General features: G+C 41.3%; 1 protein-coding gene across 1 annotated transcript in view; it reads left to right on the forward strand.

Moving 5' to 3' along the window:
* The window catches only part of OTUD7B (OTU deubiquitinase 7B), a 55,249-nt gene that overhangs the window by 15,618 nt on the left and 21,165 nt on the right, over positions 1 to 18,466 (forward strand). Inside the window, exon 2 of the mRNA XM_040461091.1 lies at positions 15,293 to 15,442. Coding sequence (XP_040317025.1) covers positions 15,358 to 15,442 — 85 coding nt within the window. The 5' untranslated portion in view covers positions 15,293 to 15,357. The remainder of the gene's footprint in view (positions 1 to 15,292; positions 15,443 to 18,466) is intronic.

Raw genomic sequence — 18,466 nt, forward strand, 5'->3', positions numbered from 1 at the left:
TTATTATGGTGTTAATAAAATATTTAGTAATTCAGCCAAGATATTCAGGTACTGTTTAAGGTGCTGAGGATAGCACAGTGACTATCAGATGAGGTCCCTGCTAAGGCACAGAGAAGTTAAATAACTTGCCCAAGGTGACATAGCACAAAAGTGACAGAGCTAAGCTTTACGTATAGATCTGGTGGATTCCAAAGGGAATGTATGTAACCACTATAATATGCTACCATTTACATATATTGCATGTTCTCTGTGATTACTTAAGTTATAAAGATAGGTGGGACTTCTAGTATTTCTTTGTTTAAAAAGATTCTCCACGAATCCAAGAAAGAAATCTATCTTAGTGCCAACAAGCACACCTGCCCAATGATGCTTTTCCTCTCTTCCCCTCCCCGCTTCCTACTCCCTCTCCACCCACTCATACCTGGGTATAAACTGGACAGTGCCACCTGCTTTGGAATTTGGATGTGTTTGTGTTTTGAGGACTGGGAGAGTTTTGTTTGTTTCTTTGGCTTCCTGAATGTTCCTTGCCCACTTGCAAGTGCTTTCTTGTAACATGATGGTGAGTAATATGTTGTTAATGTTGTAATGTGGTCATACCAGTTGGAATATTTTTTTTTCTTTTTCCCCCAGTTCTCTCTGTTGAGTATGTGAGTAGGGACTCTTGGGTCAAACTTTGGCAGTTCATTCAAATAGAGAAGGCTTTCTATATTTGGAGGACTAGAAAATAGTCTCGAGGTTGGGAAGACTATTAAAATCCAGTGTCTTCTGCCCAGCTGAAATTCAGTTTTGTTAGCATTCTAGGTTTATTCTTTAGCTAGTGTGATCCAAGAGAATACTTGTTTTAGATCATGACCATTATCACCAGGTGCCATATCTAGGCTAGATGGTTTTTGTTCTGGAGTTAGGAGCTTAAAAACAGGCACACAGGTTTTGTGGTAAGCATTACCTGGTAGGTCAGAAGCATTAAAAAATGATTAGGTCTGTGAGAGTGAGAAGCGGTGTTCCAGTTGAGTTCTAGGGATTAATTAGATAGGGTGAAGGGGGCTAGTGTTAGAAGTGGTTTTGGGGACCCAAGTCAATTAAGAGTTGGGATTTATGAATATCTGTGCAGGACACATAAGGTCAGTGAGATGATTTATGTGGATGTGACTAACCTAGTGCTTGGTCCTTGATTGGTGCACAGTAAATATTTGTTAAATCTTTAAAGGTACTTGAATGGTGAGTGTTGTCAGTTTGTCTTTCTGCAGCAGCTTTCTCATCAGTAAGTATTCCTTCTTTAGAAAAATATTTATTGATCCTTTAACTGTGAGTAAAACATTGGGAAAGGGATTGGGGTATTGGAGATTTATATCAGATTCTTGCTGAAACTGCGGTCTTAGCATGTACAAATTGAATCAATTAGGCCTAGCATTTAAGGGCATAATTTAAGGGGAAATTTGTGATTTTGCTTTGCTAGAGTCAATCCTATGCTTTCTTGATAGAAATAGCTTCTTGATCCTGTGATAGAGTTGAAACTGCTTGCTTTTCAATTCCAGTTAAACTGGGTTCGATTTTTCCTGTTTGAGATAGTTGCCTATGATGTTTCCTTTTATTCTCCCTATTTTTTTTCAGTGACTGAAGTAATACATTTGAAAGTATTTTGTGAACTGCAAAGCTAGCAGTTGCTATCACCACCACCACTACCAATAATAATACTAAAAATATTAATGGGATAGGACTCATTTTAACAAGGGTTGATTTCCTGGATTAATTTCGAGGAGAAAAACTCAGGACCATGGGATATTTGCTAAATGACTTATGTACTGATTCATACTATTTGTACTTTTTGTGGAAGAGAGAAGGAAAAGCAGAGACCTGTTACTCGGAAAACTTAGCATGGGGCTATGTCATCATGAAGGGTTGCCTATACTACTTAGACATACTCTATTGTGGCAAGAAAGGTAAATAGGATTTGTCATATGTTTGACTTCAGAGGCTTCTCGTACATTCTACTGAAGTATCTATCTACATAGGAAACAATTCATCCTAGTCTGTTGGTAAGATCAACCACATTCCATTATGGATCCTATACTGATAAAATGTCTCTGCCCAGGACAGTATGGCCTCCCAAAGCGGTAAGATTAAGGAAACAGTACTTTTGACCAAATTATCTGGCTAGTTGTTACCATCAAAAGCCTTTACAGTCAACTTCTGATGATTGTCTTTCTTGGAGAAGAACGTGTGATTTTAATTCAGAAGAGCAAGTTGTTTAGTAAATTTGAAAGACGCTTACTTTACAAGTTTACATCTTTTTCTGTTTCTGGTGCCTAGAACTCAGTAAATCTTTGAATAAAGGAAGTTAGCTGATACCTATCTTGGGGTTTTCTCTGGAACCAGCCCATCAGATGAATGTCTAGGCTGTTGGCTTATTGGTTTATGCATCCCCTTCACTTAGCAGACTGCCTGGCACAGAGTGGGTCCTTGCTAAGTGCTTATTGAGTGATTGAGTCAGGAGGTTAAGGTTTTCATTACGGGAGAATTGCACTGACCTGGTGCTGTTGTGCTGATGGTGGCCCTTCCAAAGAGGAGGAAGAAATGTAGCTTTCCTACAGGTCAACGTGAATCAAAGTGAATGTGAGGAAAGTGATTGCTAGGATGCTTGCAGGCATTTTACTTTTTCGGACAAGGAGAAGTAATGTGTTAAAAGTTGATGCTTTATTTCTCTCTTGGCTTTTATTTTATGTTTTATTCTGTTCAAAATTAGTTATTGCTGTGATTTCATAACAGCATAAGAGTACTATGTTATAGCTTCAAACTGTCCATAGAAAAGAAAAAGAAAATCTATCTCTTTGTCAACACTTAATTTTATCCTACCTTGTTCCTACAGAATTTCAGGCCTCAGGGATGTAGTGATAGAAGAATATTTTCAAATCCAGTTTATATCTCTAGTGGTGATGAACAAAACAAAAACGATGATTTGATTTTAGCATGCCTTCCTGATTGTCTAATGTAGATGATTGCCATTAATATGGCTTGCTTAAGTGATTAAATTTCCTAATTATATATCTTTTTCTTTGGTACACATCTGTAGAAGTGAGAGATTTAGCTGGGTGGCAGGAAGAAAGGAAGTTTTCATAGATAAATCCACAAAGGGATCACATGGAAAATGGAAAGTCATCGGTATATGTAAAGTCAGGTAAAGATTACTAGTATAGGAATCAACGGATTTATAGTCCATACACAGCATTAGTTAGCTCTGTGACTTTTGGCAAGTCACTTAATCTCACTCACCTGGTTCTTTTACCTTCGTCTGTAATTTGAGGGTTTGGAATGAAGTGATCTCTGATGTCCTGGTTTTAAAGTCATAATTCCAAAGTGCCAAACAAGGAAAGCAAACTGACTTTCTGCACCTCACCACCAGGCTTATTCCACATAAACCCCAAATGTGAAGGGTTAATTATGTAAAAATAGAAGTGTATAGTCTACATTCCTAAATAGACTAGAATTGTCAGATTGTATTATATGCTCATAACTAATTTTATGTGCTTAAATATAAGAGGCTTGGTTGCTTTTATTTTTTTTTATTTTTTATTTAAAAAAAAAATTTTTTTTTCAACGTTTATTTATTTTGGGGACAGAGAGAGACAGAGCACGAACAGGGAAGGGGCAGAGAGAGAGGGAGACACAGAATTGGAAACAGGCTCCAGGCTCCGAGCCATCAGCCCAGAGCCCGACGCGGGGCTCGAACTCACGGACTGCGAGATCGTGACCTGGCTGAAGTCGGACGCCTAACCGACTGCGCCACCCAGGCGCCCCTGGCTTGGTTGCTTTTAAAAGAAAAATTATGGGGCGCCTGGGTAGCTCAGTCGGTTAAGCATTCGACTTTGGCTCAGGTCATGATCTCTTGGATCATGAGATCGAGCCACGTGTCGGGCTCTGTGCTGACAGCTGCGAGCCTGTAGCTGCTTTGGATTCTGTGTCCAGAGACAGATTCTCTCTCTCTGTCCCTCTTCCGCTTGAGCTCTGTCTCTGTCTCTCTCTCAAAAATAAAACATTTAAAAAAATTAAAAAAAAATTATTACTACAAAAGGCACAACATACGCAAATGAAAGAGACCCAAATAATGCTCAGGATATCTTGGGTTGGAGTTTCTGCTTCTTAATGTTTATTTATTTACTTTTGAGAGAGAAAGAAAGAGAGCATAGGTCGGGGAGGGACAGAGAGAGAGAGGGAGACACGGAATCCAAAGCAGGCTCCAGACTCTGAGCGGTCAGCTCAGAGCCTGATGCACAGGCCTTGAATTCACAAACTGTGAGATCATGACCTGAGCCGAAGTCGGATGTTTCACCGATTGAGCCACCCAGGTGCCCCTAGAGTTTCTGCTTCTTAATTCCAACCCAGAAATAGAAATATGTGTATATTGGTAGAGTTCGTGGGGAAGTGGGGAGGATGGTGGTGGCCGGTAGTGTGGATGAACGTGGGTAGTATTTAAAAAAAATTTTTTTTAATGCTTATTTATTTTTGAAAGAGAAAGAGAGCACAAGCAGGGGAGGGGCAGAGAGAGAGAGGGAGACACAGAATCTGAAGCAGGTTCCAGGCTCTAGGCTCTGAGCTGTCAGCATAGGGACACTGGACTCCAATCCCACCAACCATGAGTTCATGACCTGAGCCAAAAGGGGATGATTAACCAGCTGAGCCACCCAGGTGTCTCGGATAGTATTTTTAATAGCAGAATATTAAAGAATTCTTTAGTCTGTGGAGTTTACATGGCTAGACTGATTTGATTTTGCCATAATCCCCCGGAGAACTGATACGAACCCTGTATTCAAATTCAGAATACCTAGGTCCAAGCTCCTTGCTATCTGGGTATCATTTAAGCTTTGTAAGCTTCTCTGTGTGTATGTATTTTCCATCAGAGAAGAGGGGATTAAAAATCTCAAAGAGTATTTAATTTTTAAAATTTGTATTAAATGAGGCCGTATTTGTGAAAGTGCTTTAAAAACAAATCACAGCAAGCTATATTCAGCCATATGTTTGTTCATATAGACCTTGATTATATGTGTCTGTGGGGTGAATGATGACATTTGGAACCAGTAAATAATTCACAAGCCTGTTTTAGATATAGATTAGTTCTCAGTCATCCATACACATGGACTAGCATGAATAATTTAGAACTACAAATATTTGTTGGTCATCTACTATGAGCCAAGAAATTTTTTAGTCCTGGTTAGAATGTTTGTTTTCAAAGTTTATCATTTTGAGAGAGACAGTGCATGAGCATGCATGGGGGAGGGGCAGAGAAAGAGGGAGGGAGAGAATCCCAAGCAGGCTCTGCTCTGCAGGGAGCTCGCTGTGGGGCTCTATCCCATGACCGCAAGATCATGACCTGAGAAAGATTGTGACCCGAGCCGACATCCAGAGTTGGAAGCTTAACTGATTGAGCCACCCAGGTGCCCCTAGAATTTTTTAAAGCATAAAAGAAAGGTGCCAACCTCAATGATCTTAATTCTATCTAGAATGTATGTTGTTTTCCATCCTGATGATCTCTTACACATACCAATTTGAGAAACTTCCCTAACCCATCCAGGTAAACCAGTTGTTCTTATACCTCTTCCTACCCCACTGGGCACAAATAACATGTTTAGGTTTCTTCCAGCAGCCTGGAGTGCCCTGAAGGTAGGGCTGTAGCTTCACTTGTATCTCCAAAAGCCCTAGGGCGGTGCCTGGTACATGGCAGACCCAGCTTGGTAACTTTTGATTGAATGACTGACCGATTGTCAAATTGAGAGATAAGATGTATCAGGAAGTAATGTTACAGGGCAGTATTTGATAACAGCAAGTGCCAGTGAATGTTGCACATACTGGGCCTACAGGAATTCAACGAGGTCTAGGTATGGCTGGGACAGGTAGAGAACTTTAAACATAATGATAGTAATAAAAAGTATCTTCCTTTGAATGGAGTTATATAATTTTGTAAAAGATAAATTTCTTTTTTAATTGTTTGGGGCTTTTAAAAACTTAGTAGTTGTGTGCTGAAGGAAGTTAATTTATCAGAAGTTTACAAAATGAGTAAATTTCCTGTGGATAACTAATTATAGATACTCAGTAATTAAAATTTTTTTTCCTTCTGCTATTTCTCTCTTTGAATAGATGTTCTGTAATTGATGGCAAAATGACCAATAATTAGGAATCAAGAAGGGGAGAGAAGATTGTCAGCTACTAAATGTTTGTGGGTTGATCCTAGAGAAAGAATGTGTTTTATTATGATGCCAGCCTCTGTTGATTTGTAGTATTTATTTTTTCTCTCATGTCAAAAGTTTAGTAATCAGAATCTTTAAGGACTTAAATAGAACTTTTATTTTTTACAGACTATTCTTTTAAAAGTTGAATTTAATGAGACTCAAACCTTGAACTATCGTTGACCCTAGCTGAAAGGGAAAAGAAAAAATTCGTTGTGTTTGGTAAATAGAAATACTGGTCTGGATCTAAGAAAATAAACATTATCATGATTTCTGTTTCTATTCAAGTTTCTGTTGTTGTGCCAAATTTATGACTCTCTCTGCCCTTATTTTTCTAAAGGTCACTTCCATTGTACAAGTCTTCCGAATTATTAAATTTCCCAAATAACTGTAATCCAAAGAGCCTTTTATCAGTAGCACTAAAAAGAAAAATGCGAGTTCATAAGGAGTTCTCTGTGAGCTTCTCCCTGATCTCTGTATTAGCATTTGGCTGTTAATAAATTTGTCTCTTAGAGATTCATTTCTGCTATTTGTGGGCCTGATTTAAAAAGCTAGAAACTTTTTTTTTTTTTAACGTTTATTTATTTTTTTTTGGGGACAGAGAGACATAGAGCATGAACGGGGGAGGGGCAGAGAGAGAGGGAGACACAGAATCGGAAACAGGCTCCAGGCTCTGAGCCATCAGCCCAGAGCCCGACGCGGGGCTCGAACTCACGGACCGCGAGATCGTGACCTGGCTGAAGTCGGACGCTTAACCGACTGCGCCACCCAGGCGCCCCGAAACTTTTTTTTTTTTAAGTAGGCTTCATGCCCAGCACAGAGCCCAGTGTGGGGCTTGAACTCACAACCCTGAGATCAAGACCTGAGCTGAGATCAAGACATGGACACTTAACTGACTGAGCCACCGAGGTGCCCCCAAAATCTAGAAACTTTTTAAAAAATAGTTAAATCTTGTTCTTGTTCTGCATGTACCACTGATAGTGATAAATCCACAGGACCAATTCTTGAGTCCTTACTGGGCTGTATCCACACAATAGCATATGGTAAACCAATACATTGTTTGGGAATGGTAAATTATATGATAGAGTTTTTTTGGGTTGAGTTTTTTCTCTTAAGTTTGATTTAGGGAGAGAAAGTGCATTTTCCTTGGGTATACACTATAGTGGTGGTAGAAAACAATCCAGAATTGTGCAGGGTGAGTAGGAGGAGATGTAAACACTTTTTTTTGTCCCCCCAAAATAGACAACATGCATGAAATTAAGAGAATATTCTAAAATCTTTGAATCTGGAATGAATAGAGTAGTAAGGGGGAAAGATGGGGAGGAAGGACTGGTAGATTAAAGACATTAGGGTTTCAGTAAATATGTGTGAATTTGCTATTCCTGGAAATTTGGGAATAAATGAGTTATTCAGCTGTGTCTGTATGTCCGGGAGAGTACAGATAGTTTTCTTTTGCCGTTATTTTTGAGGGACTGTCTGGTAGAAGGTACAACCAAAGGAGGCCCTTTGTGAGTTTTCTTTGAGGCTCAAGGAGTTGAAAGACACTGGAATGGGAATGATAGACTGGGTCCTGTGTGCGTGTGTTGACTGTGCCTTGGAAATGGCTGGGAGACTGGAAGGTTTGTTAAGGAGTGGTGAGAGCTTTTGGAGGAAAGATACCACGGGCTGTATTGGGTAGCAGTGGAGTGAGGCAGAGTATTTGGGGGGAGTTAGGCAGAAGGAAGGCAGCTGACCTTTTTTGAGGACTTACTGTGTGTGTTAGGCACTGCCCTAACGTATCTTCGGTTATTTAATCCTACCAAGAGGTCTGAAATGCAGATATTTTCTCTGTTTTATACATAAAGAAATGGAGACACAAAATGGTTGTATTACTTACCCATGATAACATAGCCCTTAGTAGTAGACTGGGATTTGAACCTAGATCTGCCTGAATCCAGAACCATTTCTCTCTCTCAGTGTGGTGTTGAAAAGAGTTGAAATAGGGCAGGTGGACGGCACGTGTTTTTTCAGTCCTCCGCGCTGGATGGGGTGTGCTGTAGTGCCAGGTCCGGCTGGGTTCATGAAAATCCTGGTCCTGCCGCTTCTTACCTGTGTAATCTTGAGTGGATTCCCTAACCTTTGTGAGCTTTGGCAACTTCATCCATGAGGTAGGGTTAATGATACAAACAAACCCCTTCGTGTTGCTTGGATGTTAAAGTGAAATAATGTCTGAAGATTTAATGCATGTTACTTCCTGTCACTTCTTTTTTTCCTTTTAGAGCCATCTTATCATCTCTGGGTTGTAACATAGGTCTACACAGGTCTCTTTCGTATGGAATTTGGTCATGTTCTCTTTTTTCTAAGAAGGTTATATTTTGTTTCTTTCACTTGGAACGATCCATATTAATTAAAAACAATCTGGCAACAGAGTCTTTCCTTTTTCCCTCCCACCTAATCAAGAATTGTGTGAAATTTCTAAGGCTTTTTGTCCCTCCTCTTTCTCCCTGTCTGGATTCCTTGGGACTGACATCATAGACATGGAGGAGTCTCTGACCTTTGAAAATTCTTGACAGCCTTAAGTGTTGTGGTTTTCCAGTGAGTTTTGGGAGGAGTTGGAGGGGACTCAGACACAGCTGTAGTGCATCACTGGAACCGGGAGAGGGTATAATGTGAGAACGTGGACGCTTTGGGGGAACGTGGCAGACGAGAAAATGTAGGGTCAGTAGTTTCTCAGACATTTTAACATAGCTCTGCTATCTATAATCGGTATTTAATTTTGGGTCATTTTTCTCTGTTACTAAGTAGTTGGGCCCTTAGACCATGCAGACCGAATGTACTATTAGTCTGAGTTAAACAGTGTTTAAGGAAGAGAAATTTGTTGCAAATAAGATCATATAACAAGCATATGTCTTTACAATGACCACTGTTTTAGATTTACCTGTTTACAACACTGATTATCTGATTATCATCCATTAGTGTGTGTGTGTGTGTGTGTGTGTGTGTGTGTGTGTGGTGGAAACAAATGTGTAAATAAATACAAGTACTCTGGTGTGATAATATAATAGTGGTAGAGTACCAGGTGCAGCAGCAAGGAGGGAGTGGGCAACTTAAGTTGGGAAGCCAGAGAATGTTTTGAAAATAAGGTAGTACTGAGTTAGTCTTATAGAAGAGATAAGAATTCACCTGCTAGGCCATAAGTCATTCCAGGCAGAGGGGACGACATAGGCAAAGGAACTGAAATGTGAGCACATGGTGTACTTGGGGAACTACCAGCACAGAAAGGGGAATGGTGGCAGGTGAATAAGGCAGGAGGGTCAGAGAGAGCCAGATTGTGAAGGAATCTTAAGTTTTAGTCATTGAATAAGTTAGAGCAGTGAGATATAATACATATTCACATTTTAGATTGACCAGCCTCCATAAGCAAGCAATGCCTGGAGAGAGGAGGAGGGAGAAATTAGGAAGCTGTTTCCTGGAGTGCAGGTTATGAAAATCTGAGAGAGAATAAGAGTTGTAGCTTATGGAAAGTGTGGGATGGATCGGAGAAATTTTAAAGGGAAAACGAGTAGCACTTCATAATGGACTATTTGTGAGTGAGGATAAAGTAAGAGAGAAGTCCAGGGTGGCTCCCAGGCTTTTGTGATTGGATGATGGGGGGAGGGGCGATGGTACCATTTGCTAGAATAGGCGTACTGGAAGAGGAGTACTTTGGAAGGGGGAAGGACAGAGAGGAGAGAATGAGATTTTTTTTTTATTTAAAAAAAATTTTTTTTTAATCTTTATTTTTGAGAGAGAGAGAGACAGAGTATGAGCAGGGGAGGAGCAGAGAGGGAGACACAGAATCCAAAGCAGGCTCCGGGCTCTGAGCTGTCAGCACTGAGCCCGACGCAGGGCTCAAACTCAGGAACCGTGAGATCATGACCTGAGCCGAAGTCGTACGCTCAACCGACTGAGCCACACAGGCGGCCCCTGAGATCATGTTTTTATGTGCTGTGTTTGAAGGGCATGTAGGAGGTGAGGTGGAGAGTTTGGGGCTGTGAATACGTTTAAGGTCATCAGCATCGAGTGCTGAGGGGCATGAATGATGTTTCTGGTGGAGGTGATATAAAATGAGATGAAGGCCAGAGGTAGAGCCTTGGGTGCACTCACCCTTGGTGCAGGCACAGGAAGAGGAGTCCGCGAAGGTGACCAAGACACAGAGCCAGAGAGGCAGGAAGAGTGACCAGCGTCAAGTGCTACAAAGAGAGAAAACTTCAGATAAGCAGTAAGGGTGATTGTGATGACCTTACTGTAAGTCAGTGCCACTCACTCTCCTTCAGTAGAAGCACATTTTGGCAGGATGAGCACTGCACCTAAGGTGAGGAAGTGGCCTCAGTGGATGTCGTCGCTCTTAAGGAATTTTGCAGGATGGAGGAGAAGAGCAACCGGCAGGTGGGGACAGGGGAAGAAACACGAAGGAATCCCTTTCGCCTTGTTTCATAATTTTTTTCTGTGAAGTCAGAGGCAAGATCACATGTCAGGAGTAAGGGAGGTGATGAGGATTGGGTAGGAGAATGGTGGAGGTGTGGGTCAGTAGCCGAGAAGATGGGTTGACTTGTACCAAAGTCAAGCGGAGACAGCAGTGTTTCATTGGAAGTAATGAGACTGGATACCATTAATTTGTAGTTGGGTTGCCCTGCGTGGTTATGTGATCTCGTCTTGCTCAGGAACCTCAGATAGCAGAGAAGTTGAATGGGAGAGCCATCCATATCGGGCCAGTGAACTAGATGGATAGCAGAACTAGGCTTTTACAGGAAAAATAAGTGATTGGTCTTTGGGTTCATACTCAATTAGGCAAGAAGGGACAAAGTAGCATCTATCCATTTTTCTTCATCGCCACTGCTGTCATCCTAGTTCAGCTCACCATCACGTCTTTGCAATAATTTCCCAACCAGTTTCCTTAAATCCGTGTGTTCCTTCCACATTCTTCTTCTCACTACAACCAGGGAGATCTTTTGATATTTCAAATCTGATCATGCCCGGTCCCTACTTCCAACCCTTCAATGGCTTCTCGTTACTTTTAGGATGAAATCTCAATCTTTAACAGGGTCCACTAGGCCTCTCCTAATTCTCATTTTGTACCATTCTCACCTCTGTGTTTCTTCCTACCACAGAACGTTGAGCCAGGTTTCCTCTGCTTGGGGTTTTCTTTCTTTCCCAGCTTGTCTCCAATTTCTACTCATTCTTTGGTCCTTAGATGTAATAGCACTTCCTTGGGAAAGCTTTTTCTGACTCCCTGTAAGAGATAATACCCATTTCCTGGGCATTTCTTTATTATAATCTTCTATGAAATTTTGTGGGTTTTTTTTTTTCCCCTCCAGACTAGAATCTTTGTGAGGATAAAGATTGTATCTATCTAGTTCATTGTTGTGTCTCTAATCTTGACCATAGCGTACCTAACACATAGTAGACACTCCATGATTTTTGTTGAATTAGTGAATAAGGTGAATAAGGAATTGGATGTCTTAGTCTGAGGTGAGGATATCTTGAATTAAGAGAGCAGGTTTAGTAGTGGAGAGGGAAGGCTGGAAGCAAGATGAGGTTGTAGCCAAAGTAAGGTGTTGGAAGTTGAAAGTACAGAGGTGCAGTAATTTTAGGAGATGGCAGGGTCCAGGACTGGGGCGTTGGAGTGGAGATGGAGGTCTTTGCATTTGATGAGATTATGAAACTCTCTGGCAGAAACGTTGGATGGATTGTGCAGGTGGGTGTCAAAATTGCTGAGGAAAACAGTAGGATTTAAAGTGAGAGCAATATAAGGCAGGAGTCTAGGTCTTTAATAAGTATGAGCGAGAGGCTCAGCCCTTTCTTAGAATTCAGTGGGTAAGAATCAGGGTCATTTGGGGTTCAGTAATGCCACAGTGCCTTGGGAGGCAGTGTGGTGCAGTAGAGAGAGCGTGTGTCCAAAATATCTGGGTTGAGACTTTGGGCAACCACCTGACTTTTTAAGCCTTATATTTGTTTATTTATAAACAACCCATTTTTCTGTGAAGAAATGCTTTCTCTAATCCTTTTCTATGAAAATGCCATCATTCTTGGGAATAGATTTTATTGTTCCAGAGAAGAGAACAAAGGCCATTATGTGAAAGTTACAGAGGGAGGTGGGCTGGTGATTTAGTTTAGAAAAGCGTTTTCTCACAATTAGAGTTGTCCAACAATAAGATGGACATGTGGCAAAGGAATGAGTTCTCCATCAAAGCTTGTATCGATGTGGAGGCGGGCTGATTTCTCTGTCAGAGGATGTGATAGAAGGGTTCCTGCATGGGGGCAGACACTGGATTACGTAATCACTAGTCTTGTCCACTTGGAGGATTGGCGGGTTTTGACCCCAGTTGAGATTTGTCTATACATGATTCAATCAACAGATGTTTGAGTGCCTCCTCTGCTTTGCGTGAAAGTTTGGAAGCCAGTGTTTTCTTTTTTTCGTTCCTGTGTGCTGAGACAGAGCCCAGGACTGTGTGTCTTAGTCTGTGTTGTGGATGTTTCCCATTTGGAATTTGAGAAGCGCAAGCCCGGTGTTGCTGGTGATGTAACAAAAGCTACTGTCCTCACCTGGTGGGTGGGGTTAGGGTGGAGTCTGTGGCCGCACCTGGAGGCATCAAGTACAGCAATGTGCTGCCAAGAAGTTTGGTTTAGTGAGTTGAATTTTTTAGCAAGTAATTCTAGATAACCGTTGGATCTCTACATTACTTTCCAAAACTAATTTTTGAAAAGAATGACCTACTATGTTGGCAAATGAGATCTGTAATGCCATGGAATGGCATTGATGGTTTCTTAGTCACAGGAGCCTGTGTCTGGTTGGGTGGGAAATTGCCTACACGTGTGTGGCTTAATCAACTCTTGTCTCTTATTGCTGACTGCCGTTTGTGTGTTTATTGTACATCTCCCACATTCTTTCAGAAAGTTATTAGAGTGGCTTTCCTAAGTTCCTTTGCATACTTTTTTTTTTAAGAGAGAAAATTGAAATTCATTTTGCTGCTCTGCTCTTGGTTTAGCATTAGTCATGCTTTTAAGTTATTTGGGCTGCACCCATCTCCTGTGACCTCTGAGACAAGGACTAAAATGGTCTTGGAGAAGAAATTCTTCTCTGTATCAGGGGAGGGGGAAGCCACCATTCATTTATGAATTCTGAAGGGATTTAACTCTTAAGTATAAATTGTAAGAAACTAATTATAACTTAACAGTTTGAATTTGAGGTATGTTGGGCCAAAAGTTCCTTATGCATTGCCAGCCTTTTCTTACAATTGTGATACTGAAGTGGAAGGAAATTAGACATTGATAATATGTAGACCGAAAGAGAATGTCCAGGATCATGTCAGGCTGTAGTGAACTGAAGTTCATTTTTTTTTAACCCTGGAAAGGATCTTAGAGGTCATCAAATGCAAGTCTAGGATATACAAGAAGCAACTGAAACCCTGTAAGTAATTTGACCAAAGCCACCCAGCTAACATACACAGGTGTAGGTCAAAATCATACGATCCGAGGGTGGTGGAAGTAGTAACAGAAAGGAGAGTTTCTGAAACTTGGGAAGATGGATTAGGACCATCTAGAAATAGAGGGATTATATGAAGCATGAAGGACCCTGGAATTTCTTATCTGCTAACTTAAGCCAAAAATTGATTGGTTTGGTGGTGGCTGGTGTGGAGGTTCACTGAGTCATTTAATCATTTACTCATCAGGCATTTACTGACTGCTTACAATATTGTAGGTGCTGTGCTAAGTGTTGGGGCTACAAATATGAATAAAACACGCCCCTGCACTCATGGATCTCTTGTACTACTGGAATTGTACAAGAGAGAATACTTTGTATTTTGCCCTCTCTCAAAAAATTCAGTGTCACCAAGTTAGTGACCTACTGGCTTTATGACCCACAAATCATCGCTGTTTATTTGCCTTAATATTTCTAAGGAATGCAGAAAATCAGGATCTGATCATACCACTGAACAAGCTGTGTCCTGGGGTAAGGGGCATTTGAAGAAAAAGTATCTGAGTCACCCTTAGACTTCAGGTTGTTTAGGAGAAGATGTTTCTGAAGAGAGTCACCCGAGTCACGTTTTACCTTTGAGAATTCTACTTTTGGCCTTCCCCAAAAAAGCAAGAGATTGGTGGGTGTGGTAGGACAGGTATGTTATGGTTACTGTAGGAACAAGCCGTCTTCTCCAGAGAACTAAACCTGTCTACTGTGGCCAAATTTGGTTAGAGATTGTTCTTCACTTTGTTATTGCTTCCGCAGCTGGGACTGCCAACTTCAGAGGAATGTGGATTGGTGCCAGGCTATCAGGTCAGGGACAGAATTTCTGCCAAAGTCAAGTCTGAAAGAGGAGATCTTTTTCAGGTGAACTTATTTGGTTCATTTGTCCTGGGTGGAGAAAGGCATGTTTCCTGGGTTCATGAAGTCAATGGACAAAAATGAACTCTGTGTACCTTTGGGATCTCTACTCTGCTTTGTGTAATAGCTTATTGTTTCATTTTGAGTAGTTTTAGCTGTCAGTTTGCTCCTTCCGTGTGCACAGCCAGGCTCAGAACACTAGTCAGCTCTAAAGTTATTCAGTGTATAGTATTCATTCAGCAAATATTTACTGAGGGCCTGTATGCCAGGCACCATGCCAAGTGATACATGATGAGGATACATTAGTGAACAAGACACACAAGCACTCAGCTTTTAAGAAACTTAAATATTAGAGGAGGAGACTAGACAGCAATGAATTAAAATAATTTCAGGGTATAGCAAATGCCAGGAAGGAAATAAACAAGGTGGGGAGTTCTTCGGGGTGGGTAGTCTGCTGTTTCCTTCTATTAGTTTGGGTAAGCAAACTGATGGAGGGAAATGGAATACTCTAGAAAGAAGAAAAGCATTGAGAGTGACATTAAGTTTTGTGATTAATTTAGTAGTTAAGAAATTAATGGGGAATTAGGAAAGTAAATGTTGCTCTTCATAATAAATTCAACTGAAATGAATGAGGCAGGATAGTTTCCCCATTTGGTTAGGAAGCTGCGGAAATTGGGCTGTGATCATCCTGTCTCAGTGTAATTTGAGCCTTATGTGTTTATTTCCTCCTCAGGTGGAGGGCTGAGTTTTGATCTATGTCCACCCTATCTCAGCTGCTTGAAAGTACTTAATGATCACATGACCCTGGACATGGATGCTGTCCTGTCGGATTTTGTCCGTTCCACAGGCGCAGAGCCTGGGCTGGCCCGAGATCTCCTGGAAGGTAAGGAGTCATGAGGGGAGCATGAGAAGAAAGTAAAAGACTATAGTGGGGGCGCCTGGGTGGTTCAGTCAGTTAAGCGTCCAACTTTGGCTCAGGTCATGATCTCGAGGTTTGTGAGTTCGAGCCCTGAGTCTCTGTGCTGACAGCTCGGAGCCTGGAGCCTGCCCTCCCCTGCTCACACACTCTCTCTCTCTCTTTCAAAAATAAACATAAAAAAATAAAACATAAATGAATAAAAGGCTATTGTTAGGATGACTTGGAACAGTTTAAAGTGATCCGAAAGGTACTTTGTATATGGCAGGCCTTAAATTTAAGTTGCTTCTGATGACTTTGTGTATGACTCACCATAATTTTAAAATGCAAAATCCCCTTTTTACCTTGAATTTTGGGGGTGGCTTTCTCCACTGTCAATTTGTGCTATGGTAATGCAAGTGAAATTTTATATTAGTCCACTAAGAGCGTAATTCTAGATCTGTAAGGTTTCCTCTTTATAAAAATGACTTTTGGGTTTTTGTATTTGGAATCATCCGTGGTTTTGTTTCTTTTCTTCCCTAATTTGTATAGATGGTTCTTTGTAGAGCGAATTAAGTTAATGTTTTCATTTTGCTGCCTTCGTTTACTTATATCTGTATATACCCATAAATGTGAACATTCTAGACTTTAAGATCCTCAAGGCTTGGAATCATGTCAGTAGGATCCTTTGCTTAGAGTCATAATTAACAGATGTTTTTTGACGATGGAAGTATATAATGATACAAATGGGTAAGCCTGTGGAGGAAGGGGCAGGTTAGGTTGTTAGCCTTAGCAAGGTGTGACAATTTGACATTTGCTTCTACCTGTTAATTAGGAGATGGAAGGTCTGGGTTTAAACTCCAGTATGCTAATTCAGGATGACTCTGCCCTTGACTGGCATTTTCAGTTTTATCTCCTGCCACCTTCTTATGTTTCAGCCTGGCCCCACTTGTCACCTTTCCCTGGTCACATTGTTTTTGAAGTCTGCAGTGTCTCTTCCTCCTTTGTTCTCCCCAAATTCTCCTCATCCTCCAGGATTCAGCTCAAAGGCTTCCTCTTCCTTTTGTAACATGTGTTGAATGCTGTACGCATTCAATATGTGTGAGGTACTTGAGATAAGATTATTTTATTCTTAAAGTCACTCTGCATTATAGGTTTTATTATCCCACTTTACAGTTTTAAAAACTGAGGTTCAGAGAAGTTAAGGAGGATCTGAACTCAGACAATATGGTTTCAGAGGCTGGCTCTTCACAATTATGTTACAATTAATATTGATGTAACCCCCCCCCCCCCGCACTCTCGCTTACTCGCGTGTGCACACACACGCGCGCACACACACACTTCTGTGTTATGAAGGAAAAGTTGAGGGGGTAGTATGGAAGTATAAGAGAGAAACCTAATTTAGATGTAGGATACAGAAAGGCCTTTCTGAGAAAGTGACATTTGAACTGAACCCGGAAGAGCGTGTGAGGGTAGCAAGACAAAGGGATGGACAAGAGAGTGTCGATACAGAAGCTTACGCAAGGACCCCAAGGTGAAAGAGAGTTTGGCACGAGGTAGGAGGAGTGGAGCAAGAGTGGTAGGAAATGAGTAGAGAGGCAGGAAGCAGAATACGGGGGCCTTTGTAGACTGTGGTAAGAAGTTTCCATTTCATTCTGTGTTCAGTGGGAAGCTGGTGAAGCGTTGTAGTCAGGGGAGTGACATGATTGGATTTGAGCTTTGGGTGAAGGCTATAGAATGGATCGGAAGATGGCCAGAGAAGTGGTCGACCCAGTTAAGTCTGTTGCCACAGTTGAGGTGGGAGATGATAGTGGTGCTGTGGTGGCAGTAGAGAGAGAAGTGGATGGATTTAAGATAGGATTTCGAAGGGAAATCAAAGGGCCTGATCTTCATTTTTCCCCCTGCCTTTGTCTTTCTCTCTTGCTTTTTCTTTAAAAGCTAGCTTTGGTTGTAGTGTAAGGAAAAGATTTGAGAGGGGAGATATTAGCAGAAGAGAGACTAGCTGAGCCCCTCCCAAAGACCAGGGGATGATCGTGAGATGTGCATGGGACAGTGACAATAGAGATGGGCAAGAAAGAACAGATTTTGAGAGATGTGTCATGAGCGCAAACATTGACTAGGTAGTGAGGGAAGAGGAGTCGGGTTTGAGTAGTGAGGAGCTGAAGACGAGGCCAGTTTCTGGCCTGGAGGGCTTGTGATGCCATTACGGATTTGGGGAATATAGAAGAAGGAGACAAGCAAGTCTTAGGAAGGAGGATGATGAAGGGGGGCGCCTTCGGTTGGTGGCTCAGTCAGTTGAGCATCTCACTTTGGCTCAGGTCACGATCTCGCGGTTGATGAGTTCGAGCCCTGCCTCGGGCTCTGGGCTGACAGCTCAGAGCCTGGAGCTTGCTTAGGATTCTGTATCTCCTTCTCTCTCTGCCCCTCCCCTGCTCATGCTCTGTCTCAAAAATAAATAAATGCTTAAAAAATAAATTAAAAAAAAAAAAAGGAGGAGGAGGATGGACATTCAGTTTTGGACAAGCTGATTGTTAGGAGGATCTGATTTTAAGGAGTCTACCACAGAGTTGGAAATGCAGAGTCAGTGTTCAGTACGGTGTTCTGTATTTCCAACTGTGTGGTAAACCTTCATTCATTCGTTTGTTGAGTCAGGAAAAAAGTCCTCATTCTTCAACAAATATATATTGAATACCTACAATGTGCCAGGTTCTAGGTGCTTGAATAAAACAAAACTGGCCTTATATTATAGCAGGAAACACAGTCAATAAATAATAAACATGATAACCAAGTCATTGGAAAGTATGTTATAAGGTATGAAATGCTATGGAAAATGATAAGGGAAATGGTGAGATAGGTTGTGATTTTTACTTGGGTAGTCAAGGCAGGCCTAATTAAGAATGTGACATTTGAACAAATACCAGAAGGAGATGAGGAGTTGTCTATGTAGAAAAAATTGAGGAAAGAGCCTTCTAGGCAGTGGGGATAGTTGGTGGAAAGTCTAAAGGTGGGAGC

The sequence above is a fragment of the Herpailurus yagouaroundi genome, unplaced genomic scaffold (assembly GCF_014898765.1).
Source record: "Herpailurus yagouaroundi ecotype Mexico unplaced genomic scaffold, PumYag 254, whole genome shotgun sequence".
Lineage (NCBI taxonomy): Eukaryota > Metazoa > Chordata > Mammalia > Carnivora > Felidae > Herpailurus > Herpailurus yagouaroundi.